The sequence below is a fragment of the Podarcis pityusensis genome (genome assembly GCF_964106645.2).
Source record: "Podarcis pityusensis genome assembly, chromosome: 1".
Classification (NCBI taxonomy): Eukaryota; Metazoa; Chordata; class Lepidosauria; order Squamata; family Lacertidae; genus Podarcis; species Podarcis pityusensis.
In genome coordinates, this window is record NC_138028.1 from 22662950 (window position 1) to 22689049 (window position 26100).

At 41.0% G+C, this 26100-nt stretch overlaps 2 protein-coding genes and 1 long non-coding RNA gene across 5 annotated transcripts in view; all 3 read left to right on the forward strand.

Annotated features, from left to right (window-relative positions):
* The first annotated feature begins 1635 nt into the window (after positions 1-1635).
* Positions 1636-20760, forward strand: ATXN3 (ataxin 3). 3 transcript variants are annotated; one of them, XM_080991832.1, is made up of 11 exons: positions 1636-1761; positions 7935-8099; positions 8388-8432; positions 10009-10094; positions 10605-10671; positions 13300-13387; positions 13677-13809; positions 15186-15361; positions 15652-15778; positions 16681-16766; positions 18216-20760. In XM_080991832.1, exons 1-11 carry the CDS (start codon positions 1738-1740, stop codon positions 18308-18310), a joined length of 1092 nt encoding a protein of 363 aa, XP_080847958.1. In that variant the 5' UTR covers positions 1636-1737; the 3' UTR covers positions 18311-20760. The 3 variants fall into 3 exon arrangements, with proteins under 3 accessions (XP_080847958.1, XP_080847956.1, XP_080847957.1); XM_080991830.1 differs by having other exon boundaries at positions 1658-1761; positions 7939-8099; XM_080991831.1 differs by having other exon boundaries at positions 1658-1761; positions 7939-8099; positions 8391-8432.
* On the forward strand, positions 10678-13252 carry LOC308470525. Its single transcript, XR_013982463.1, has 2 exons — positions 10678-11985; positions 12118-13252. It is a non-coding gene; the product is annotated as an uncharacterized lncRNA (long non-coding RNA).
* Positions 20761-22605: 1845 nt separating the features above from the next.
* The window catches only part of TRIP11 (thyroid hormone receptor interactor 11), a 37518-nt gene continuing 34023 nt past the window's right edge, over positions 22606-26100 (forward strand). Inside the window, exons 1-2 of the mRNA XM_081003486.1 lie at positions 22606-23038; positions 26002-26078. Of these exons, the coding sequence (XP_080859612.1) occupies positions 22894-23038; positions 26002-26078 (222 nt within the window). The 5' untranslated portion in view covers positions 22606-22893. The remainder of the gene's footprint in view (positions 23039-26001; positions 26079-26100) is intronic.

Below are 26100 nucleotides of genomic sequence, written 5' to 3' on the forward strand. Positions count from 1 at the left end.
GCTATACAGTATACGTAACTTTTTCTTAGCGTTTTTTAGATCAGTGTAGACCCAGCATGAAGCAATAAAGAAAATTTGTAACTGAACAATAAAGTGCATAACTATTCAATGAGGCTAACATGTACAGTTAATAACAATGTAACCATATGCCATAAAGTGCCCACCCCATCCTGCAAATCACTTCTCATCAATCCTCACAAGGATCCTGACTTCTATGGATGAATACAGAATTCATTAATATTTGCAGAGAGCTCCAATTTTTTTTGATAAACTTTTGATAGGCCCTTGAAAAACCTGTGATGTAGCAGTGGCAGGTACAACTATGAAACACGCATCTAAGGCTGCAACCTGTTATTTTTCTCTCACACATCTCTGCAATAGAGCCCTTATTTTAAGGATATGTACTATTCCCTTCTTTTCCAGCCTGTCTACTGAAGGTGTGGGGAACCTGTCGCCTCCTAGGTTTTGCTGTACTACAATTCTCATCACTGGGACTGATGGGAGTTGTGGTTCAGCAACTTCTGGAGGGCAACTGTTGCAGTCTTATACAGTGCAATCCTGTTTGTGTCCACTCAGGAGTAAACCATATTAAGCCCATTAGTACTTGCTCCCTGACATTCCAGTGAATATATATACATTGAAGTAGGGATCAAAATGTTGCTACAAATGCCCTTTCGGAGTAGAACACACTGCGCTTTTGTTTTTGAAAAGCTGAAAAGGAGCTGTGCAGCTGTCAAGGAAGGAGGGAAATAGTGGATAGATATGAAAAGGGCAGCAGCTGGTGTGAGTCTAATTAGGGTTAAGAAAATAAATTATATAAAGGATAAGACTGTTGGGAACTCAAGGCTCTCCCAACCCCCAACTCGAACTGTTACTCTACTATGATCGAAATAAATTAAAAAATTGTCCAGTAGCACCTTAGAGACCAACTACAGTAAGTTTGTTCTGGGTATAAGCTTTCATCGAAGAATTGATGCTTTTGATTTATGGTGCTGGAGGAGACTCTTGAGAGTCCCGTGGACTGCAAGAAGATCAAACCTATCCATTCTTAAGGAAATCAGCCCTGAGTGCTCACTGGAAGGACAGATCCTGAAGCTGAGGCTCCAATACTTTGGCCACTTCATGAGAAGAGAAGACTCCCTGGAAATGACCCTGATGTTGGGAAAGATGGAGGGCACAAGGAGAAGGGGACGACAGAGGACGAGATGGTTGGACAGTGTTCTCGAAGCTACCAGCATGAGTTTGACCAAATGGGGTCACGAAGAGTGGGACACTACTAAACGACTAAACAACAACAACAAGTGCATGCACACTTCTACTATGATGGCGCTGACCCATCGACTGAGCAAGATCAATTTCCTGAGGGGCACGTCAGGGTTATCTCAAAGCACGGCGTCGAAAGGGAACCTCTCGTCTATACGCTTCTCTCCCACCGCACTTTTCTGTTTCCCCCCTCCCCTTTCAATCGGAACCGGAAGTGAAGGCTGCCCGGGGTAGCCGCGAGCGTTCTGTGCCCCTCGCGTACCTCTTTGGGGCGATTGTTGCGTTCATAGAGATAGGTGGCGGCGTGGGAGAGAGCGAAGCCCAGCCTATCCGAGGGGAGGGGGGGGGCGGTAGCCACAGCGATTGGCTGCAGCGGGTCACGGGGCGGAGCTTGGATTGGCTGGGCGGAGGTCATGTGGTGTGGAGGCTGCCTCTGGCGGCGGCCGTGGTGGTGGTGGTGGGAGACAAATAAACATGGAGGCCATCTTCCACGAGAGGGTAAGCGGAGCGAGAGTGGCGGCGCCGGGGGGGGCCTGTGGGGGAAGCGGGAGAGGCTTTCCTGAGGGAGCGGCCTGTCTGCGAAGAGAGGGGAGGCTCGAGGGGGAAGCCGCGTGGCTTCGGCTCTTGCCGTCCGCCTGGCCGCTCCAGGGGCTGCATTGGAAGCCGCCTGGGGAAGCCTCTCCCCCTGGACACAAGTTTATGGACCTTCGGTTGTGTGAGGGGCGAAGGGGGCCCTCGTTTTGGGACGCTTCAGTGGCACATAGTGGGGGGGGGGCAGGTTAAGCAGTTGTTTAGTCGCGTCCGACTCTTCGTGACCCCATGGACCAGTGCACGCCAGGCACTCCTGTCTTCCACTGCCTCCCGGAGTTTTGTCAAATTGATGTTGGTAGTTTCAAGAACACTGTCCAACCATCTCGTCCTCTGTCGTCCCCTTCTCCTTGTGCCCCCAATCTTTCCCAACATCAGGGTCTTTTCCAGGGAGTCTTCTCTTCTCATGAGGTGGCCAAAGTATTGGAGCCTCAGCTTCAGGAACTGTCCTTCCAGTGAGCACTCAGGGCTGATTTCCTTAAGAATGGATAGGTTTGATCTTCTTGCAGTCCAACAAAAGTAGTGCCCGTCGAAATGAATGGAAGTTGCACAGCAACAAGGCTCATGGGACTCTCAAGAGTCTCCTCCAGCACCATAATTCAAAAGCATCAATTCTTCGGCTATCAGCCTTCTTTATGGTCCAGCTCTCACTTCCATACATCACTACTGGGAAAACCATAGCTTTTACTATACGGACCTTTGTTGGCAAGGTGATGTCTCTGCTTTTTAAGATGCTGTCTAGGTTTGCCATCGCTTTTCTCCCAAGGAGTTCCCTAATCCGCAGACCCTCCAAGGGTCCCTGTTTCCCAGGGACACCCAGTCCCGGATTTACAGAAGCCGTTGCGGTTTCTGATTTGATCCCTGAATGTCCTGCTTTTCCTTAGGGCATCCCTATTTTCATCAGAGAAATGTTGGAGGGTATGGCGGAATGTCCCTATTTTCTTTGGAGAAATTTTGGAGTTATGGAGTTATACGACCCTCCAAGCCATCTGAAGGCAATCTTGTATAGGGAAGTGGGTTGTTTTTTTTTAAAAAAAGTTTAATTATGTTTTTCTATATGTTGGAAGCTGCCCAGAGTGGCTGGGGCAACCCAGTCAGATGTGTGGGGTATAAATAGTGAAACTGTCATCATGGAATGGGACGTCTCTATTTTCATCGGGAAAATGTTGGAGGGTATGAATCCATCCTAATTGCTTTTATGATCTCTGCTCTTAGTAATAGTAATAATAATAATTTTATTTATACCCCACCCATCTGGCTGGGTTGCCTCAGCCACTCTATATTTCTATACTATCGTTGTGTCCTATCGCTTGAAAGGTGGGGATGTTTAGAGAGAGAGAGAGAGATTTTCGAGATCACCCTTGTATTTGTTAGAGGAAGGGTGATCTTGAAAGTCTAAAAAAAATAACGAAGTAAACTCTTGTCCTCCTCCTTTTTCTACTGACAGGATACTAATGATCATTGGAAATGGCTAATCCCCCATTAAAAGATGTTCATATAAGTGTAAGCTGGGTGGCACAGAGGAGTGTTTTTCTTTTTATTCCTTCCTGGTGGGGCAAGTGCGGGGCAACTAACCCTGCTGCTAGTGGCAGGGAGTACAAAATAGGGAAGTGGTGGTTCAGCTTGAAGGACAAGGGTGAGTCACAATCCTAGTTTGAAGGGCGCTGCTTAGTTCAAAACATTGTCCACTCCACTGACATCTGTATAATGTATCTTTGCTGTGCCTTAGCTACTTTACTTGTACAGTATTAAATAATTTTTTTCTGTCCTAAACATATGACCAGCTTGCTATTTTGAAAACATGTGATTTTAAAAATAATTTGATAATAGTGTTGCACATGACTTTCTTTGCTTTTGGCACAACTTTTTTCATCTTTCATTTTTTCATGTTATCTACTAGTGATAAGGCAAACATGCTTGCCTCCAAGGTGCAGTCACCTTATCAACTTATAAGCAAGTGTGATATATCCTGGTCACTCCTGCATTTCACTTCTGGTACAACATAACTTGATTAGCTTGATGAGTATATTGTATTGCTTGTGTTAATTGTCTGGAAATAATTTACCACATTCATATCCTGTCCTTGCTCCAAGGAGCTCATTGTACCATTCATGGGCTAACTAATTTGATCTCTTACAACAACCTTGCAAGGTAGTTCAGACTGAAATGTTGTAACTTTTTTCAGGACTGAGGCAAATTTAAAAGAAATATATTTTTCTAGTCAGACACTCTGTGTGACACCCCATTCAGTGGAAACTGGACTAGATTCATCTTGATATTCCTTCCAGGTCTTAAACTTTATTAATATTCTTATAAATTAACTCCCCCTCCAGGGTTTGGGGTACAGTTTAATAGATTATAGCAAACATATGTGGAAAACACTTCTGTACACAATGAGGTTACTCAGTATCCCCTTCTACAGCTGTTGTCTCTTATGCCTTCCAAAAAGCAGCTCCAGAGCATTGGTCCAGCTTGACAGCGTGAGAAGCAAACTTGAGCTCCACTTTAATGATAAACAGTTCTTCAAAAAAGATTCCACTTCCATGAAAAGAAAAAACTTTCTATGAAATGTTTTCAGAAATTTAAATGCAGAGCTCATGTTCTATTTTCTGAAGTAAGAAGACATAGGGATATAGAAGCCTTTTAGCTAAATCAGTTGTGATTGCATAAAGGCACAAATATAATTATATGTCTCAAAGATACATCATCCTACACACATTCTTTCTGACAAAACATTGTGCACACCCTATTTCCTCAACTTCTAAGCTGGAATGTGATATTGTCATTGTTGTTTTGCAAAGCAGCCCTATATACAGGCTGAATGAAAATGTTCTGTCATCAACACTTTTCTTGAAGTTGGGAAGTGTTTGCTACTTCATTCTGAACTCAATAGTATAATTGAACAATTGAAGCCCAAAAGATTCAGTCAAGTCACCACTGGCTTCCTATTTGTCCCTTAGTATATTCCTGAGCCAAGTACTGTTCTCCCATCCCCAGAATTATGCCTTTTATCCACTTTCTCCCATGCAGGCGAAGAAATGGGGAAAGAGGCTCTTTAATACCTTCTTCAGCTGTGAACCACAAGAAGTTCTCTGTCCTCATTATATAAATCCCTCTGTTTGCCTGTGTAGTAGTTTGTGCATGGTGGCGAGCTGCTTGGAACTCTTAGAGAGCCTCTGTTTATGGTCACACTTGCAGTGCAATCCGATACATGTTTATCCTGAAGTAAGCCCAACCATGGTTAGTCTTGCTTGTTCTCAGGTAGATGTGCATATGATTGCAGTCTTAGTACGGGAGGTGATGATGATTACAGTGGTACCTCGGTTTACGAACTTAATCCGTTCCGGAAGTCCGTTCTTAAACCAAAGCCATTCTTAAACCGAGGCGCTCTTTCCCTAATGAGGCCTCCCACCACCAGTACCCTTCCACGGTTCGGCTTCCGTTCGTAGACCGAGGTAAAGTTGGCTAACAAGAACACTATTTCCAGCTTTGCGGAGTTCATATACCTAATAGTTCGTAAACAGGGCTGTTCTTAAACCGAGGTGAAAAGGTAAAGGACTCCTGACAGTTAAGTCCAGTTGCAAACGACTCTGGGGTTGCGGCGCTCATCTCGCTTTACTGGCCGAGGGAGCCGATGTTTGTCCGCAGGCAGTTTTTCCAGGTCATGTGGCCAGCATGACTAAGCTAATTCTGGCGAAACCAGAGAAGCGCACAGAAACGCTGTTTACTTTCCCGCCGGAGCGGTACCTATTTATCTACTTGCACTTTGATGTGCTTTTGAACTGCTAGGTTCAAAACTGCTAGGTTGGCAGGAGCAGGGGCTGAGCAACGGGAGCTCACCCCGTTATGGGGTTTTGAACCGCCGACCTGATTGGCAAGCCCTAGGCTCAGTGGTTTAGACCACAGCACCACCCGCATCCCTTAAACCGAGGCACCACTGTATTTCTTTTTTTCAGTTTTCTGTTGTGAGCAACAAAAGTGATTGAAGCATGGCAATCCCTGGAATATTTGAGTGATTGTGTTAAAGCTTCTGTTGCTTTTCCTGCTGAGGAGGATTGGGTTAGAAAGCAAGCAACTAATTTAACTATAGCCCACTATTTAGTCAAAGTAGCTTGCCACAGTTGCAAGCCATTAAAAAGATGCGGCAAAAGATGGTGGAAGGATACTTGAGTATCGTCATACCTCAGGTTGCAGACGCTTCAGGTTGTGTTTTTTTGGGTTACGGACCGCCGAAACCCGGAAGTACTGGAATGGGTTTCTTCCGGGTTTTGGCGGTCACGCATGCGCAGAAGCGCCAAATTGCAACCCGCGCGTGCGCAGATGCACCACTGCGGGTTACAAACGTGCATCCCGCACGGATCATGTTCGCAACCCAAACGTCCACTGTATAGCAGTCCCTTCTGGCACCTGATGGTCCACATGGCAGGTTTTTCCCTACAGAGGCAGGGACGAGAAGGAGCTGCAAATGGATTTGGGCTGGCTGAAAGTATTGCTTGTGTGGATAGAGGTAATGTTGCTGACCCTTCAATCTTTGATTGTAAATATGACTCAAAAGATTGCTGACCCAAAGACTTAAATATTTTTGTATCCTGTGACCATTGGCATATTTGGCATTGGGAAGTTCAATCAAGTATGACAACCACATTGAAGAAGAGAGAAAATTCCAATGCCATATATTTATGAATAGATGTGTGCCTGACAATGTTAACTGCTATTCACGTGCCTGCTGACATTAGGCAGTAGTCCTTGATGGAGTTGTACCTCAGTCTGCCTAATAGGAGACCAAATTATTAAAAATACTTTTTTCAATAGCAGTGGTAAACTTTATTATATAATACAGTTGATGTGCATATTTTGACACAGAATCCAATATGTGCAACACTGTTATGCATGGCCTAGTTTGCTAGCAGCTGCACAGTAAATATGTGGGATTGATTGGCCAAGAGAAGAAAGGCCTAAAGAGGCAATTCAGAAAAGCTCAAGTGATTGGGACTGGGCTTCTGCTGTTGCACAATTTTTGTGACATGTACCTTTGCATGGACTTTGCTGGATAATGCTTCTATAATAAAAATGGAAGTGACTTAAAAGCTCTTGAAGAAACAGTCTGTTCAACTTCGTGTCTTTAGACCTGTCCATTTCACTGTCAAGAGAGGGAGAGCATTTCTCAAAGTGACAAAACACAGAAGCCTTTTAAAAACACAACATTCCAGCTAAAGCAGTTGGTGCTGATTATTAATGGAGAATTCTTAATTCCTTAGGTGTAACTTGAGTTAATACCTCTCGGTACCTTCCAACGTAAAGCATAGTTAGTTTAAGATAACCCAAATTAGATCTTTCATGAGGTCTGTACTGTACAGGGGGAAGGCATTCAGGCCCAAACCTCATTTGAATACATGTGTTTACTGTCCTCAGGGCAATTTAAAGGGTCAGTGTGCTTATTGGCAGCCCATATTCACTGATCTTTCTTCAATTAAAAAAAACAGTCTCTAATCCTGGAACCAACATTAGCTCTCCTGGCCATTGGAAGGAGTTAGCAAAGCTAGCAGCTAGACTCAAAATCACCAAACATTGGAAGTCTGCATCAGGTCGGGTCCCTCAAGAAATGAATGGTTTAAGAGGATGTGAGGCATGGCCTTGTGTGAGCATTAACCCGACGCAGGTGTTCTAAAAGGGGTCACAAAGCAATACCATTTTGATGTTGTATAGTCTCGGTTCATACACTATAGAAATAAAAATAGCACGTTCATAGACCCTTCCGCCCATGACATATGCCTCTGTGTGGTGAGACTACCTTATTGATATGTGACTCTTACTTTCCAAATGCCCTTTCTTAGAATCTATCTTATTATGATGTCTGCAAAAGTGTACGGAGCCTTCTGTTAATTTTATTCCCACTGCAATAGCATACTCCACACAACCATAGTTCTTTGTGTCTTTATTATTTATCTTGTTTGAATGTTGTTTTTGAAAGCTCAGTAAAGACGTCCTTTAAAAAACCCCAGCATTTGAACAGTGAAACCATGGCAAGACATTGTAATGTTCATTGTGGCGTTCTTTTCTTTTCTTACATTTCCATTCGTTAGCAAGAAGGCTCCCTGTGTGCCCAGCATTGCTTGAATAACTTACTACAAGGGGAATATTTCAGTCCTGTAGAACTGTCTTCTATTGCACAGCAACTGGATGAAGAAGAGCGAATAAGGATGGCAGAAGGAGGACTTTCTAGTGAAGAGTATCAAACATTTTTACAGGTAACAGCCTTTAAAACTTTTCAGATGACCTGGCATTATTTCACCAGCTTGTTCTATGCAAATTTAATATGCTTAAAATGGGATTGGTCTACCAAATATATTTCCTGAGTACCTATTTTATTTGCCTGGGGTGGTTTGTGGTTTACTAAAAATATGTTTAAGCATGAATAAATTGTGAAGAATGGGCATAACTCATTCTCAGCTTCTGTCCCCCCCCCCCCCCGCCCCGAAGCCTTTCTAGTAATATGGATTAATCACCTTCCCCCTTTTCCATTTGTTTTTGAACAGCAGCCTTCTGGAAACATGGATGACAGTGGCTTCTTCTCTATTCAAGTAAGCATTCTCCTTGTAGTCTCCCTTCTTAAAAAAAGTAAAATGTTTACATTTTTAAAATGCAGTGTGTTTTACTGAGAGTTCAATCTATGTTCACATTTTTGAGCCTGTTTAGGAGACAGTTCAGATCCCTGTGGCTGCAACCCTACAGATAATTTTGATCTTTATATGCCACTAATTTTTCAGTAACATTTAGGCAGCCTTATAGTTATTATAGACGTTTCCTTTAAATCAGAAGTCTTCTACATACTTGGGGTTTGTGGTTTACATGTATCTTCCAAAGTGGCAAAAGCATTAAAGTGGTGAATGATTCTTTTATTACACAATTGAAATATGCAGTTATACAATTTCATTTTGTTTGGTCACGTGAGATAATTCCCTTCAATTTGTGCTCTCGGGAAATAGATCAGCCCGTGGGTCCTCTAAGGCTTATATTTAATGGAAATATTTCTTCGTTTTTCTGAATGGTGCAGCAAGAAAGTGATAATTGCAGCTCCATGTTGTGCTAGGCCTTCTGTAACAATTTTAGTGTTTACACTGATGTTTCCTGAATCAGGCATGCAAAATGTGAAAGGTGTGTTGATACACACACACGTTGAAGAAACACTTCTCTTGTTTGCATTGTAAGCTGTTTCATGGGTATCTCAGACTAAAAGATGGACTATATATTTAGTAAGTAACTAGTGCCAAGAAAATATTGAGTGAATAACTAGGGCCAGGAGCTTCAGATCCGTGTACATGACTGTGTGAGAGCTCCACACTTCACATGTATGCTACAGAAAACACCAGTGTTAAAAAGAAGAAGAAAGAAATCCTTGAAACTGGCAGACTTACAAATGCAACTTGCCACTTGCCACTTACAATTCCACTTTGCTTTAAATGGTATTCTATTTCTTACAGGGTGTCTGAGGTGAATTGTCTCTGTGATTTCCCAACTGCCTTTTTCCTAAACAGCTTTAAAAAGTGTGTGCCAAAAACTGTATTTTGAACTGAAAATGTAAAATCAGATGTATTTGACATTCTTCAAAAACGTGCAGAAAGTATTTTGGGAAGGTCTCAATAGTAATTCTGGATAGTATACCTCTTGTGCAAATATCCTGACCTGCTTAGAACATGGGTGGTTTTTGTTTTGTATCTTAGAGCATGCTAGGACAAAGTGAAATCTTTTGTAGTTATGGAGCTTGCTGAATTAGGCAAATTGCCTCTCAATAGCTTGCCAACATCCAGTTCAGGCATTCGGCATAAATGAAGTGCAAAACAAAACAAAGTGACAATTGTATAGCTGTTTATAACACCAGTTCAGGAGTGTTATGCCTTTTGAGAATTTCCTCGTCAAATTGTGTATTCGTTATTCACCCTTAAATGTGTTATATATGTGGTCTGCTGAATGTAGATTCATGAAGGTTGACTTTTGAATTTTCTCACCCCAGTGGTTTCCTTTTAATAAATCTTACATTTTTTCCAGTCCCAGCTTTGTGAAAACAATATATTTGTTTTTATAGTGGCTAAAATGGTTGCATTGCTTAGATTTTATAACTGACTGGTTTGTCTCATGAAAAGTGCTGTTTTTTGACAGGTTATAAGCAATGCCTTGAAAGTTTGGGGTTTAGAACTAATCCTCTTCAACAGCCCAGAGTATCAGAGGCTCGGGATCGACCCTATGTAAGAATTTCTTTTTAGCTCCCTGCTTCCATTATACCAAAAAAAAAAAAAAAATGCAAGAAAAAGAAACCCTATCATTTTCCTCAGAGTTCCTTTTGAAAATTAGTATATCAAGTTCTGGTTTTATCCCCTCAGCATTTTCTTTTTCATATTATTGAGGCCTTACATGTCCATTTGTCCTCTGAGCCTTCATGACATCTCAGTATCTGTGGCATCACAGAATGCTGACTTTGAATGGTACGTGGCATCATATCTGCTTTATGACATCATGGTGTGTGTCTATTAATATATATGCTTTATATATACAAAAATATCATCAAAAGAGTGCTATCTCAATTCTCTGAACCATCAAAATATTTAAATGATCAAATATCTGATTGAAATTGTAGCTGAATTTAATAAAATGCTTAAAATGATAGCAAAATGACACCAATGATAGCAAAAAAACCAACCCCTTTAAAATACGAGCTCTATTAATTCTTTGCATACATTGTGTTTTTCTTCTTTTAGAAATGAAAGATCTTTTATTTGTAACTATAAGGAACACTGGTTTACAGTTCGAAAATTAGGAAAACAGGTGACATTCTATTTTTTTTCTTGTTTAAAAATTAGCGTCAAGCTTGGGTGTCAGAAGAATGTTGCTTTTAGGGCCAAGTATTATAATTGCGTATTTGACAGCCTAAGACTGTAGTTGAATAACATTCACAGCTGTTTACTTGCATCACAGAACAACCATGTAGTTTGGCATAAATGTGCATAATATGAAGGTCGCCATCCCAGCAATGTTCCAGCCTTTGGGCCACAGTTCTTTAAGTCTCCTTTCAAATCAATTGCATGACGGCATCTTCCAATACTGGGAGGAGTGGGGAGATGATTGTATTGTTGATTTCTTTAAGAAAGCATGCAAAGAACTAAATGAAATGAGATAGAGTTTTAAAATAAATAAATTAAGCGACCTACATTTTTTAAAAAACAAACACCTTATCCTGTGAGGAGATGGGGCTAGTGTTTGCCACTTAAAAATAAGAGAGAATAAAAATAAGATAATCTGGCATGTTGAAGAGCTGTTGCTCATGCTCCACGTCACGAGTTATATAAAATAAGATGCTCCAAATAGTTGTGGCAGCTACATTCCACGAGGCAGTTACAGTCATAATGTGTTCTCTGTGGTGAGAACATCAAATTTTTTTAGGGGGGGGGTTTACAAATTTTTATACCTTGAGTGTTCATGAACACAGGTCTTTCTCAGCAGAAGCATGAGATATTTGGACTGCCTTCAATAAATGAACAAAGCCTGCACGTTTAGTTGGGCATTTATGTAAAACTGTATCCTGCTTTTCATAAAATGGTTTCCCATCAGTTAAAAATTTGATGGCAGGTGCTGTACACCAACAAACGCCCTGTCTTCAGTCTGTCAGACAAAAAAGGCAAGATGAACAAATGAGGGGAGCAATCAGTTCAAAAGTGCCAGAACACAGTGTTGGGGTTGCTAAAAATGAACTCCTACAACACATTTAGTCACCTGTTGACATCTCCTACTCTAGTTGGTAGGTGCCTGTTGTGCTGCTCATTTCTTCTGAGGTCTAGGTGAACAGCCAAATCATGCTACATAGAATCAGAATTGCAGAGTTGGAAGACACGCCAAAGTGTCATCTAGTTGTAACCCCTGCAGTGCAGGAATCTCAGCTAAAGCATCCTTGACAGATCGCATGAGCGCTTTGGCTGACGTAATCAAAACTCGAAAATGTATGGTGAACTGTGCCCAAGCTAGGAGATGGAGCATTTCAAAGAATGAGGCATGACAGTTTCCGGAACATTAAGAGTATTGGAGATGTAAAAATGCACCCTGTATCAGTTCAGTCAAAGGATGTTCTAGGTTGAACGTTTAGTTGTGGCAATGAAATTTAATGTTAAATTAATTGCTAATAGGTTATACCTTGGAAATACACAAATCCCACAGCTTTCGTAGATGCTATTTTGTGACTGGTGTCCAGTTTTCTCTGCCTTTTTATAGGCTGTTAAGAAATTATGTATATAACACACAAGGCAATATTAGCCCCTATAAATAACAACACTTCAAACCTTCTTTTCTCACACTGCTCTAAGCCAAAATATTTGAATAAGATATGCAGAGAGGACTATTACCAGGAAAACATCTTGATATGGTGCTTTAGAAGTAAAGCAAAGTTGTGGTTTGATGTTAAGAGAAGAAGCAGGACCAAGCCTCAGGCTCTCATGCTTCGTCTTTGCTTGCATATCAGGTTTAGCAATATTTGATTCGGATTTCTGACTGACCAAAGATTTGCTAATGGGTTGATGGGTTCAAACAAAATGGCACGCCGTGATTGACAGGTTCTGATCTCTGTGCTTCTACCTGCTCATTCTTCCAATTCAAAACCAGTTTTTGGCACTAAGGCTGAATGCCCCCAAAATCTATTCAGTAAAGCTGACACCTCTGTGATATTAAAGCATTGCAGCTGATTTCTCTGTGGGTTGTCTATTCAGTACATTAGTCCCCTAACCTACAGATTGATCAGTGTTCCTAGACAGAAGCAACCAGAGTTGTTGTATGGTACAGTGGTACCTCTGATTACAAACTTAATTTGTTTTGGAGGTCCGCTCTTAACCTGAAACCGTTCTTAACCCGAGGTACTACTTCCAGGTTAGCGGAGTCTATAACCTGAATTGTTTGTAACCCAAGGTGCTTGTAACCCGAGTTACCACTGTATTTCTGATGCAGTGGTTGCTAATTGTTAACGTAGTTTCTCTCTGGCCTTAGAAACTTCTGCATCAGAAACAGCATTGTGCACAGTTCTCTCCCATGCATGGCTGGCACTTCCTTTGAGCCCAGCCTAGATCTGCCCCCCGACTAAATGCTCCCACTAAATGCTCTCACTGCAGGTCACCCATAAACTTTGGAGGCGACTGGAGCTTTGACCAATTCAGAAGTTATTTGCAAGCATCAGTTTAGCTTTATTCAGATAATTAATTTTCAGCTTCTTTATTAGGCTATAGTGGCAGCCCTACTGAAATTTCAGATGAAGCAGGCAATAAGCAGTACTCAGTTCATTCACTCATGCTTGAAAGTTATGTGTACTCATAGCAATTACATATAGAGCAGGTAGGCGTTTGCCATGTACAAAAATAAATGAACTAAATCACATGTTAACTACTTTTATTTGAAATCTTTTTTCTAAAATTACAGTGGTTCAACTTGAATTCTCTCTTGACGGGTCCAGAACTAATATCTGATACTTATCTTGCACTTTTCCTGGCCCAGTTACAACAGGAAGGTAATGCTAACTTTGAAATATTGAGCCCTGTTATTTGAAAGCAAGAGTAAAATTCAAAGGCCAACCAATGATGTTCATGCAAGAAGTCTGTCTTCCTCAATTTTATGAATAAAACAATGACATCCACTAAGTGTACTAGTTATAATGAAGGGAAGACAGAATGCAAAATACTGGCAAATGACAGTTTTATTCTCTTCCCTATTCCCCCTCCTCTTTTTTTTTTCTTTGTAATGTTTCTTGATAAGTTATGGTCTCTCATATTTTGGCTACTTGCTTTTACTTTCTTCAGGCTATTCAATATTTGTGGTAAAGGGTGACCTTCCAGATTGTGAGGCTGACCAGTTACTGCAAATGGTTCGGGTGCAGCAGATGCAGCGGCCAAAATTGATTGGGGAAGAGACACTGCAATCAAGAGATCAGAGGTAAGGTAAATAAAAACTTGTATTTTAATCAGTGTTGAGCGTTGGCTGTGAGTAACATTGAACTCTGAAAGTAAGCAAGGAAATACAGTAAGAGATAACAACTACCCTTTTGTAGCAGGAGTGAGAGTAATTCGAAACATCTTTCTCTCTGCCTGCTTTTATCTGCAAAACACTTTTGTGTAGGCTAGAGATGAACTCTTAGCTTCCTTGTCCCTGAGTGTTCACTTGCCACTTCTTCCAACTTCATGGCTGTTGTCCTCCACAATACTAAATAGGACGTATATTTCCCTATGCCACCTTATCAGTGGGAAGGTTGTATAAGAACAATAAAAGGTACAGGCAGCCCCCCATTGACGTGTGTTCAATATGTGTCTGACCATGTATATGTGCATCGCACCAAACCCAGAAGTAACCCAGAAACGTAATAAAAGATGCCCCTAAGAAGGCGGAATGGGGGCAGAGTAGGTAGTGGGGGCAGAATGGGGTGTTTGCAGGCTTTTTGAATTACATGGAAGTGTGCTATGACACAGAACACAAGCCCCACGCAAATCGGGGGTTGCCTATATATCAAATTTGGAATTACAAGTTTTACATTATGTCTGTATAGTGCATTGCTGGGGGTGAGGGAAACTTCATTTATATAGAAACTCTAAAGAGCATGCTTCCCTAGGTTTATAGCTATCCATTTGAATGCAAATCTACCAAGGATTCCAAGCAAAGAGGGCTGTTCCAAAGAGCCCACCCATGATAATATTCACCATCTTTCCTCCTGCCACACCTCTGTTGAAAGGCATCCTCAATTATTAGATTCATACTAACCATATTCCGTATCTTAAGTCAGCAAAGCATTTTGAGCTCCGCTTACCTGTTTAGCAGGTTTCCAGAATGGCAAAACAACACTTGTCTTTGACTACATAAATGCCGTCAGTTGTGACTCATAAAGAAATGAATGCTGTCACTATGATGGAGAAAACCTAACTCAGTTAACCAAAGTGTAGTGCAGTTTAATAGGTGTGTGGCAACACTGCCTAACTTGGTGGAGGGAGTGCCTGCCTCTTCCAGAATTATTGACGTGAAGAAAACCCCATTCCCTGTTATCCTCAATTGTTATGTTCCGGGCTAGAGCTGGGAATGCAGCTTGAGAGTTATTTTGATACTTAGCATGCTTTTATTCAGAATAGCTCCATCAGATTCTTCATGTTGTTTTCTACTCTTCCTACTGTTGTATGTGCTATTGGGGGGGGAGGGGAATAGATAAGTTTGAATCTTTTTTTAAAAAAGATCTTAAATGTTTTTCCCACTGCTTTGAAAATGTGGTAGAACTTGAAATCATTGACGTTAGAGTGAAGCCATTTTTAACTTTGTAATCCTTGCAGGGTACAAAAAACAGACCTCGAACCAGCTGTAGATGTTAATCCTCCCTTTGATGGTACAGGCATGTTAGATGAAGATGAAGAGAATTTCCAAAAAGCACTTGCTCTCAGCAGACAGGAAATAGATATGGAGGATGAAGAAGCAGATCTCCGTAGGGCCATTCAACTTAGTATGCAAGGTAAAATGCTCTTTTAGATTGCCGCCCCTGGAATGCCCCCTCCCTGTAGACCCAGCTGTCACCATCCTTTTTAAAATAATTTAATCAACAAGCAAGACTTTTTTATTCTCTGAAGACTTTCAGTGGGTGATTGGTGGTGGTTTTTATTTTTTTATACTGCTAATTTTTTTAGGAGGAATTTGGATTATAAACCACTGAAAAACTGTAAATAGAAGAGTAGAAAATTAAAATCATTTTAAATTTAATCTGCTGTATCCCAGTAATGGTGTATGTGCATGTTTTAATTTTAGGAGGTGGCCTTAGAAGTGGTTTCCCAGATTCTTGCACACAAAATGTGCCACATTCATCTGCTACAAGCCACTCTGAATCTCTTACATCAGAAGAGCTGCGGCGGAGAAGACAGGCCTATTTTGAAAAGTAATGTAGACACTGCAAAGTGGGATTTGTTCGTAGCAGTCCCAGAAGTATTTCATTACTTGGCCATTGCATTAAGTAATACCAGTGTTTTACTGGTATCTCTAACTCCCTCTCCTGGGCCTCATCACATTTGATTGATTTATGATCAGTTAATTTATTCAAGACTATTTTCACATCAGTGGTTGTCTAGTAAATGCTTCCTCAATTCTGTAGATGTCTCGATTACTTTGTAAAAACATTCGGGTGGGTAGCTGTGTTCGTCTGCTGCAGCAAAAATAACAGTGTGTTGCTTTTGATTCATTTTATTCTTGGTTGTGGCACAGGATTGGGCTAGGTTTTTCCATCCTGCCTAATAAATATTTTAGAATTGGGTAGATATTTCTTTTAAAAATGTATATAATTGACTATCAAAAAAAAGCACTGCTACAGCTCATCACTCTTTGTTAGGTCAGTACTTTACAATCTAAACACAAATACTGTTCCATTACTGAAAAGGAAAATGAAGCAAACTAAGGGTTTGCATCTGATGTCACACAAGCAGAATTCTGTTCCAAAAGGTCCCCCAAAGCCCTGGGGCAGATTTGGAGGGGGGGAAGCAGGGGGAGGATGGGAAGAAGATGTCCTGTTGCACAAGCAGAGGTCTGCGAATGGGAAATCTGTTCCACTCAGGCAACAGCAGCATTGAATGAAACTCTTAAAGCCAAGATGGGAAGGCAATGACCAACGCAGGTAGCAGACCTTTATAACATTGCCAAGGGCAGATCTTGCTGTGAGTGTTATTTAAACTGGTATGTATGTGAATGAATATTTACCCTTACTTTACAACATCACAGAACTTGTTTAGTCAAAATTAGAACTGCATATTTAGATTCCACTTTTAAAACTATTATTGACTGTTCTAGACAGCAGCAGTTGCATCAGCAAGTTCAGAACCCAGGTTTCCATGATGCACCAGTTACAAATTCAAATACACTGGTCACCGATCCAGGTATTACTTTCCTTCTATCATATTACCATATATGTGTTACCTTATGTTCTGCCTACTGTTTTCTACATGATGTTTTCAGATGTCAAGGAAAAAACAATTATCTGACTTTTAGAAGACATCTGAAGGCAGCCCTGTTTAGGGAAGTTTTTAATGTTTGATGTTTTATCGTGTTTTTACTATTCTGCTGGGAAGCGCCCAGAGTGGCCAGATGGGTGGGGTATAATAATAATAATAATAATAATAATAATAATAAAATAATAATAATCCTTTCTAACTTGGTGGGTCATCATTTCAGTCTTGACTTGGGAAGATTTGGTATGGCTATCTGTATAGTTTAGCAAGTGAATGAATGATACGGTGCATGTTTGTGTATTTTCTACTAACTGCCTAGCCTCGTGTTTTAGTCAATCAAGAGGCAATCTAGAGCAATGACTAACTCATCATTAGCTGTGACTGCAGGTGCATCTATAAAGAATGCAAAAAGGAGAAACTAGTTATCAGAAGTGCCAACTGTGAATATTTGCTGTAGCTCAACACATTTCAGAACTGAAGTTCTTCAGGAACAATCTAGAGAGAATCAAAACTGTAAAAGACAACTATTGATGTGTAAACAAAATACTATTCAAACTGTTTGAAATCTTAGAGATATATACAGTTGTACCACGGATGTCGAAGGGAATCCGTCCCGGGAGTCCGTTCAACTTCCAAAATGTTCGGCAACCAAGGCGCGGCTTCCGATTGGGAACCCGCATAACCCGCCTTCGTAAACTGGAACACTCACTTCCGGGTTTGCGGCGTTCTGGAGCCAAAACGTTCGACTCGCAAGGGGTATGACTGTAGTTACCGAAAAAAGCCATCATTTAAGAGCAGTGTAACAAAACAATACAAATTGTTAGAACTACATTAACAGGCTCTTCAGTTCTGACATACATTGATTACTAGTTGGCACTTTGGATAACTAGTTTCTCCTCTTACTTTTTTTTTTGGGGGGGGGGGTTTGCAGCCATAAAACATAATGGGGTTGCTGACAGTATACTAACACCAGTGAGGGCCCAGAGTACCCCAGCCATACATGCTGTTTAATCTCCAGAGCAAGCAAGTCTGATTTCTTTCTTCATGCCACATTATAGGGAAGAAACTGATATGGAGCACTATTTCTTGGAATTCTCCATATTCTATTTGTTGGATCAAGACAAGTGCAAGTCGTTATTGATCTTCTTGTTACATGCTCAGTAGCCAGGATAACTCTTCCACCCCCACTCTCTAGCAGATGGGTGCATGCTGAAAAATTAAAAAAAACAAAACTACACTGCTATTAAGAACTGAGCATTTTATCAGGGAAAAGGTATAATGAAGTCAGTAAAATCTAAAAAGAGAAACGACATATACATTTCCCCTTTTTATAGCTGTATTTTAGAACCTAATGCATTTTATCTTCTATTTTGCCAGGAGGTGATATGAGTGAAGAGGATATGCTTCAGGCAGCTATGAATATGTCCTTGGAAACTGTTAGAAACAGCTTGAACACAGAAGAAAAGAAATGACAAAAATTCCTAGTTTTATTTTATCGAAACACTAAATCCTGTATTGATCCTATGCGGGTGGTATAAAGGTAGGGTTCATTTCACTGATGTACCAAAGCAGGATATAGCCCTAAAACCTATGGGGCTGAGGATCAGAATTAAAAGTCAATTGCATATAATAAAAGTAAAGTCTTCTCACCTCAAGGTTTTAGTTCCCCATGCCACTAGTTCTAATCAAGATTGTAGATTTGCTGCACGTGAGCAAAAGGATTATCAGTTTGTTCTAAAATCTCAACTCACCTTCCTGATCCATAGATGTTCAGGGTAAGTTAGTGATTCCTTCAAATAGTTGTATGGGGTAGCAGCCCTGTTCAGTTGTGATGGCGTATTCATGCGGGTTTCTGCACAGCAAAATCAACTGTACCCAGTTACACAGAGGTCCAGTCCTGAGGCTTTTCTGTTGGGATGCTAGCCAGCATTGGGTGACACCTGCAGCTTCATCGGCTCACGTACATGCCTTAAGGCATTCCAAACACCTCTGTATTTTGGATATTTTAAGCCTATATAAATATAATTTGCCTTTCACTTCTGAAAGATATTTCTGTTACACAGTTTTTTAAAAGGGGAAAGTTGGCTTGTATTCTCAGTCCTTCTTACGCAAACTATTTTAATAGACGAAATTAAATAAAGTTATTTTACCAGTATAAGAAAAGATGCAAAAAAAAGGTCTGGTTCCAGAACTGAATTTTGATTGTTTTAAGGACTGCAAGAGATACAAACTAACAAGCCCATCTTGCATCTTTTTCAACTGTAAATATTTTTCCTTTTTTTTTGGAGGAGGAAAGGGAACGTTTTCATTTATTATACTCTTTCTGCTAAATTTTGGGCAGTTCTGCCCTCAATGCACTGTTTTAGCACTCTGATTCCCTGAACATTGGTTGAATAGCTGAAGTAACAAGTTGTGGAGCATATTTCAGAACCGGTTACTTTAATTCCTATTCTGTTGCATGGGAATTGTTTTCTGATCCCTCGTTTTATCCTTTCTCCCCGTTCCTGTGCTTCTATACAAGTGTTAGACTGGATAAGCAAAAGAAACTGCCTTACATTGAGTTAAACCATTGGTCTATTTAGTCCAGTTACCATCCCCTCTGACTGGCAGTGGGTTCTTCAAGGACTCAAGCAGAGGTCTTTTCCATCCCTGCTACCTGAGTTTCTTTTAACTGGAAAAACCTGGGGTTAAACCTGGGACTTTCTGCATGCAAAGCATGTACTCTGCCACTAAGCTAAGGCCTTCCCAGAATTCCAGGCTTCTTTTTTAGGAGTAAAGAAGATGAGGAAACATTTTAATGCCATGACTTCAGTGCCACCTGTATACCTGCTTTCTGAAATGAACCCTGCATGGTTACCTATGTGTTAAGAATGGATATTCATAAATGAATGTGTGTGGGTGTGTGCTCTATCAGATGTTAATGAATGTCCTCTACCTGTAAGATTTTTGCCGCTTTTCATGAATGGCCTTTGTTCATGCACCTTACAGTTTTTTTTCTATCGTCGTGTCTGTTACTGAGGAAAATGGGGGAGCAAACTTAGAGCTATTTTTTTTATTCTGTTAGTTGAGGTATACAAGAGTACTACGGGAGGATGACCACATTTGGCATTCTGTATTACAAAAAAACAGTTTTAACATTTTTATTTTTATTTTGTAAATGGTGCTTTAAGCATATATTATGTTTACATATGTATCTTATGGCTATGGTCTTGGGATGTTTACAGTGTTCAGACTGTATACTCTGCTTAAACCATAGGCATTTGCCAGGTATACCAAGAAAAATATTGCAAAACCTATTGTTAATTTCTTTTGATAATGTTTTCAAAATTAATTATATTATTGCACCATCTTGAAGTGTCATCCTTAGCTACTGAATGATAGATAACTGTATGCAAATATATGGTACGACAAAGGAATACATTACAAAGAAGAACACTTGGATTTTGATAATGTTTGTTTACAACAGTGAGCTTTAGATGCTTGGCTAGTTATAGAAGCTGAATCCCATTTATCTTACTTGCATGCTTCATGTTTTGTTGATCTCTCTAAAAACCATTGCATAAGTATGGATAATGGGATTTGGCCCTGAGGGTAAGCATTGCTTTTAAGAATGCATCTAGCTTTACCATTTCCATAAAATTAAGGCAACACTGTTTTGCGCTACACAATTTACTTGATTTATTAACAGGAGGAAATTAGCTTGCCAAACTTAATGCACAGTCATTGTTTTTAAAACTTCTGCACCATTAGTTACATAAAGCTGTCTGCATTGATTTTTTGTTTTTGCTTTTTAAGGTATTACTTGAATACAAATATGCGAATGGATTCATATAAAACATGAAATCATACCAGTCTGTAAAAATGATGATTTTTTTTTCCTTTGTACTTTTCCAATAAATCGTGTTCTTTTGAACAAGTTGAATCTGTTGGAATTTAGGGCCACTTTTTTCAAGATACTTTTACTTGAGTGCATATATCCCAAGAACAAAATATACATGGACCACATCAGTTATGGAAGGTGTGCAGAGGTTTCTAAATCTACCTTTCCATTTAGAATACACCAAAGATGGAGGTCTGTTGTTGCATAATTTATAGAGTACAGCTGTGGTTCAAACTTACACACACCTTAAAAATGGATGCTGTACATGTATTTGTGTAGCCTTTAGTTATTTTGAAACACAAGACTTCTTTATATGGAAACAAGACTCCCAAAAACTAGCTTTAAAATGCTTTTGAAAGGCATGGTAGCAGCCCCTGACCTTGATATGCTGCTCCTAAGGGTTATATTAATGGAAAGCCTTGAGCCTTGTTCATTTTAGTTTAAAAATCTTACATGAACTCTCTCCATGAGTTTGGACTGCAGTTTATGAACAAAACCTGTTGTCCAGTAATGTCAGTGTCAGAACTTACCTGAAGCATGGGAAACATTGAATGTATCTTCTGTTCATTTCATAGCCTAATTTCCATATTAGGGGAATGCAGAATCCAGTTCTGGCAGGAAGGTAAACAAATTTCTTTCAAAGCTTCTAATGTTAAGCTGATATGTATTGGATACTTGTCTTCACATTCCAGCCAGGTTCTGCGTTAACTTTACTAGGCTTTTTGATTCAGCCATCTTTTCTCTTAATCCTGCTGAGCACCACCAGCACATTCATTATCTTCAAAACCAGAATTAAGTCAGCAGAGTGTGTGTTGGGGTGTGCGTATGCAACTTCTGTAACTAAATAAGTTGATAACGTGTGCAGCGTTCCTCGACAACCCTGTTGAAGACAGTCTCATTTTGAGAGAGGGAGCAGGTGGCACTGTGATCTAAAGCACAGAGCCTCTTGGGCTTGCCAGTCAGATCAGAAGGTCCGCAGTTTGAATCCTTGCGACAGTGGTGAGCTGCTGTTGCTCTGTCTCAGCTTCTGCCAACCTAGCACAGTGGTACCTCAGGTTAAGAAATTAATTCGTTCTGGAGGTCCGTTCTTAACCTGAAACTGTTCTTAACCTGAAGCACCACTTTAGCTAATGGGGCCTCCTGCTGCCGCCGCTGCACGATTTCTGATCTTATCCTGAAGCAAAGTTCTTAAGCCAAGGTACTATTTCTGGGTTAGCGGAGTCTGTAACCTGAAGCGCCTGCAACCCAAGATACCACTATAGTTTGAAAGCACACCAGTGCAAGTAGATAAATAGGTACCGCTGTGGTGGGAAGGTAAACAGCGTTTTTGTGTGCTTTGACTTCCGTCACAGTGTTCTGTTGCGCCAGAAGTGGTTTAGTCATGCTGGCTACATGACCCGGAAAGCTGTCTATGGACAAACGCTGGCTCCCTTGACCTGAAGCAAGATGAAGCGCCACATCCCAAAGTCGCCTTTCACTGGACTTATCCGTCCAGGGGTCCGTTACCTTTACCTCATTTGAGATGACCCAGCTGATGGTCCTGGTTGGAAAAATACTAAATATTGGATACTGAGCCCGCGACTGGGAAAGAAATCTTGCTTTAACATTGTCTGAATAAGATTAGGGCACAGAATGTTGGAGTGAAATAAACTTCATTTGACACTGAATCAGTACACCTTTCGGAGTAAACGTGCTCCGGATCGTTTACCCCGCCTCCCGCCCTTGCCTTGCCACCCTCCGAACCGACTGGAGCTCGGCGAAATCCGGGCTGCCTGCGCTTCTCCCGCTCGCGGCTTGAGGGCGCCGCCGCTTTATCCTCCCGTATCCCGGCTGACCTTGCTCTCCAGGCCACGTCCCTGGGCGTCCGGAGGGGCGCGCTAGCGGCTGCCGCTCTATGGTGCAGCTGGGAGGTGTCATGGCGGCCGTCGAGGTGGCAGCCCAAGCTGGAGGCCCCACGGCGGACTGAAGAAAGGAGCCCGGGCTGGAGGGGAAGCGCGAGGTGCTTCATGGCGGCCCCGGAGCTCTGAGGGAGGCCCAGCAGCTGGCTTCCCTTCTCTGGGCTGCTCCCCGAGGCAGGCGGGCGTGGGGAAGCGGCGCTGAGGGGAACCGGCGGCGGCAGCTGCTCTTGGCGGCGGCGCCTTGTTTTCCCCCTTCGACAGCTGAGCGGCAGCGGTGATGGCGTCGTGGCTGGGCGGCCTGGGAGCGGGGCTGGGGCAGTCCCTGGTGGGCCAGGTGGGAGGCAGCCTGTCCACCCTGACCGGTCAGATCTCCAGCTTCACCAAGGATATGCTGCTGGAAGGCGGCGCGGAGGAGATGGGAGGTAAGGAAGGTGGGTGGGTGGGAGGGAGGGAGGGGAAGGTGGCAGCACTCAGGGGTCCCCAGCATAGAGAAGACAAAAGGAAAGACACGGGGGGGGGGGAATCAAAAGTGTCCTGAATACCGGAGGGGAGTAGCTCTGATGCTGGGAGTTGTCTATAAATGCCAAATGTGCTCTTGGGATGGGGAAGGGTGGAGTTAAAATCCTAGAATCGTAGAGTTGGAAAGGGCCCCCCAAAAGTCATCTCGTGCGACCCACTGCAATGCAGGAATCTCAGTTAAAGCATCCACGGCAGAATGACCGAGTTAAGGGTATCAATATGTACTTTATTTTTATTTTTTGGCAAAGGGTGTTTAAGGAGAAATCACTGGGTTAAAGCTGACCAAAAGTCCACAGGTAGTATTGTCAATTGATTTAGCATGGGGCGGAAGGTTCGCAGGCCAGGAAGGACTTGCTCACGAATTTGTTGACAGCTGCCCCAGTTATTGTCGATAGGAAGGGGGCAAGGTGAGTGTAAAATGGAAGAATGGTATAAAGAGGTGTGGGATATAGCTATTAATGGTAAATTGACATGCGCTATTAAGGTAAGATGGGGAATGTGCAGGAGAAATGATTTCGAGGAGATGTGGAAGGTGTTTGTAGGTTTTGTACTGTTAAAACGGAAAGGGGTCAGACCATCACAAGTGGTGTTGAAATTTTGGGAGGTTGGGTGGTTACAGTGGAATGGTCTCGGGGTGGAGTGCACATCTTTATTTTTATTTTATTTATTAGTATTACTTTGTCAAAAAAAATTATTTTAAAAAAAAATGACAGTTAAGGTTAGATGACAGTTCCTGGGATTCACATTTGGGGAAGAGTGCTGCCATGCTCAGTTCCCACTTTCGGGTTTCCCACGGGTATCTGGTTGGCCTGTGTGAGAACAGGATGCTAGACTAGATGGGCCTTTGGTCTGATTCATCAGGGCTTTTCTCATGTGGAGGCAAGGTAGCAGAGTCAGATCGAGAGCTTATGAAAGGGCAGGGAGGATTGTTTTGAGTTGGAGCTACAAATGTTGAAATAAAATATCTTGCCCATCCCATCCAAAAATACACAAGGCCACAAACAATGTAAACAAATTGTAACAATAACAAATACAAAACAAGCAAACTGTTAAAAGTGCCTTTTCTTGAAAAAAAAGGATGCTTTGGACAAAAAGTAGCAGAAGAATCAATTTTCATAAAACAGTATATTGAAAGGAAAAGTCTTGACTGCTCACCAGAAAGCACACAGGAATGGGACCTGGTGAAGTTCTTTTGGTATGATGTTGCACTGTTTTGGCACCTCCACAGAAACACGAACTTGCACCCAACAGGTTAGATATTGGGGGTTGGGGGAAATGGCATTATTGTGATAGGGGAGGACAGTATTGGTCAAAAATACAATGAGGATATTTCAGAAAACTTTTAAAACTGGGACCGTTCATGAAGAACATCACAAAACAGCAGTCAACCATGGAGATCATAAAGGAAGGAACAGTGTGGGACACCTGGCAGAAAACAATAAGAAATGCCTTGGATATTGTGCTGTTTGCTGGTGTAATGACAACTGCCTAAGGCAAATTACATTTTTAATGACAGGTGGAATTTGTGGATCAAGTGAGGATAATGTATAGGTCACTGGCAAAAAAAATTCTGTATTTCTGGCAGAGCTTTGTCCCTTTTAGCATTCGGTTTTCAATTGTTCGTTCTGTATATATTGCTATACCTGGGCAATCTTAGAAAGCACACCACTAATATAAACTTCATAGGAAGGTATATTATGAATCACAAACATGTAATACAAACATGCTTTCCATAAAAGGTTTGTACCAATTTTTAATATTGTGATGGTTAGTAACATGCAACTTGAATGTAGTTTTCTTTTTTGGTTGATTTAATCTCCAGTTGGCTTTGTTTCATTTAGAATAGTGTGTTTTAGAAAATTTTAGCAACTTTTTTCATTTCACTACTAAGCAATTTAAATTGTCAAGAGCTTTGGAGAACAGGTGGCATATGAGAAAGGAGGACAGCAAAAATAATTTTGGTCTCATAACTATTTCACATCATTATTTTTATGTCTATCTTTATACACTCAATTGCAAAAGAAAGATGATGTCACATAAGACATTTTTCACTGTGTACACTCAGAAGGCAAAGTTCAGCCGTCGTGTTAAAGGTCTATATACTGTGACTGTGCTATCAAGTATCCAATAATAGTGGGATTCCGGAGATTATCCATTATTCCAACAGGGTGTTGTGAAAAAAGCAAAGTATTTCAGTTGCGTAGAACTTTTAGAACATAATATTTGTAGGCAGTTTCTGGAAGATACATTTGAATTTAAAACATGTAGTGACTTCATTGAATATCAAGTTTTTAAGTAAGTTTTCAAGCATCTGTATCTATGTCCTTTTTACCTGCCAGTGACATAGGAGTTTAAAGGTTGAGAACGTATTTACTAAATGCACCAATAAAATATTCCAGCACTATCCCTACTTGCATTATGTTTTATTATAAACAAACAGTCACTATATTATAAGGGAAGCAAAATCTTTTCTAAGGATCAGAATTTCATATTCCGAGGAGAATACGGTTTACACATAATCTCTGAGATTTATGTAGGTAAGAAACAATTATAGTGGAGTCAACCTTCCTGTGTTGTTGTTTTTTGAAAAAGTGGTTAAATATAAAAAATATGGTCAGTCCATTATATGTTTGTTTCCATTTTAAATCCAACACACATGAATTCTAAAATGTTGTGTTGTTATTTTTAATTGACTCTCAGGCACTAATACAGTACTGATGTAGTAGTAGTTCAGTCTAAGAAATCCTTTTAAATAATCTACCTTCAATTGACACTTTTTAATTTTATATTGCCACTAAACCTATCCACATACATATACTGTTGTGATAACTGATTTCATTTGTATTCCCTTCTCCATTCCTTTCAGGTTCTGCAGCAGACTTTCCTGTATCCAGCTCCAGTCTGCGGGATGTAGAAAATATTCATGGAACACTGAGATCAGAGGTAAAAAATTAATCTGTAAAAT

Bases quoted from the DNA above. Each gene is read 5' to 3' on its own strand.
- ATXN3 (XM_080991830.1), top strand. From the start codon at position 1,677: ATGTGGTGTGGAGGCTGCCTCTGGCGGCGGCCGTGGTGGTGGTGGTGG. The intron at 8,100-8,387 runs GTAACAGCCTTT...GTTTTTGAACAG, and splicing joins AGTATCAAACATTTTTACAG to CAGCCTTCTGGAAACATGGA. The intron at 10,672-13,299 runs GTGACATTCTAT...CTAAAATTACAG, and splicing joins TTCGAAAATTAGGAAAACAG to TGGTTCAACTTGAATTCTCT.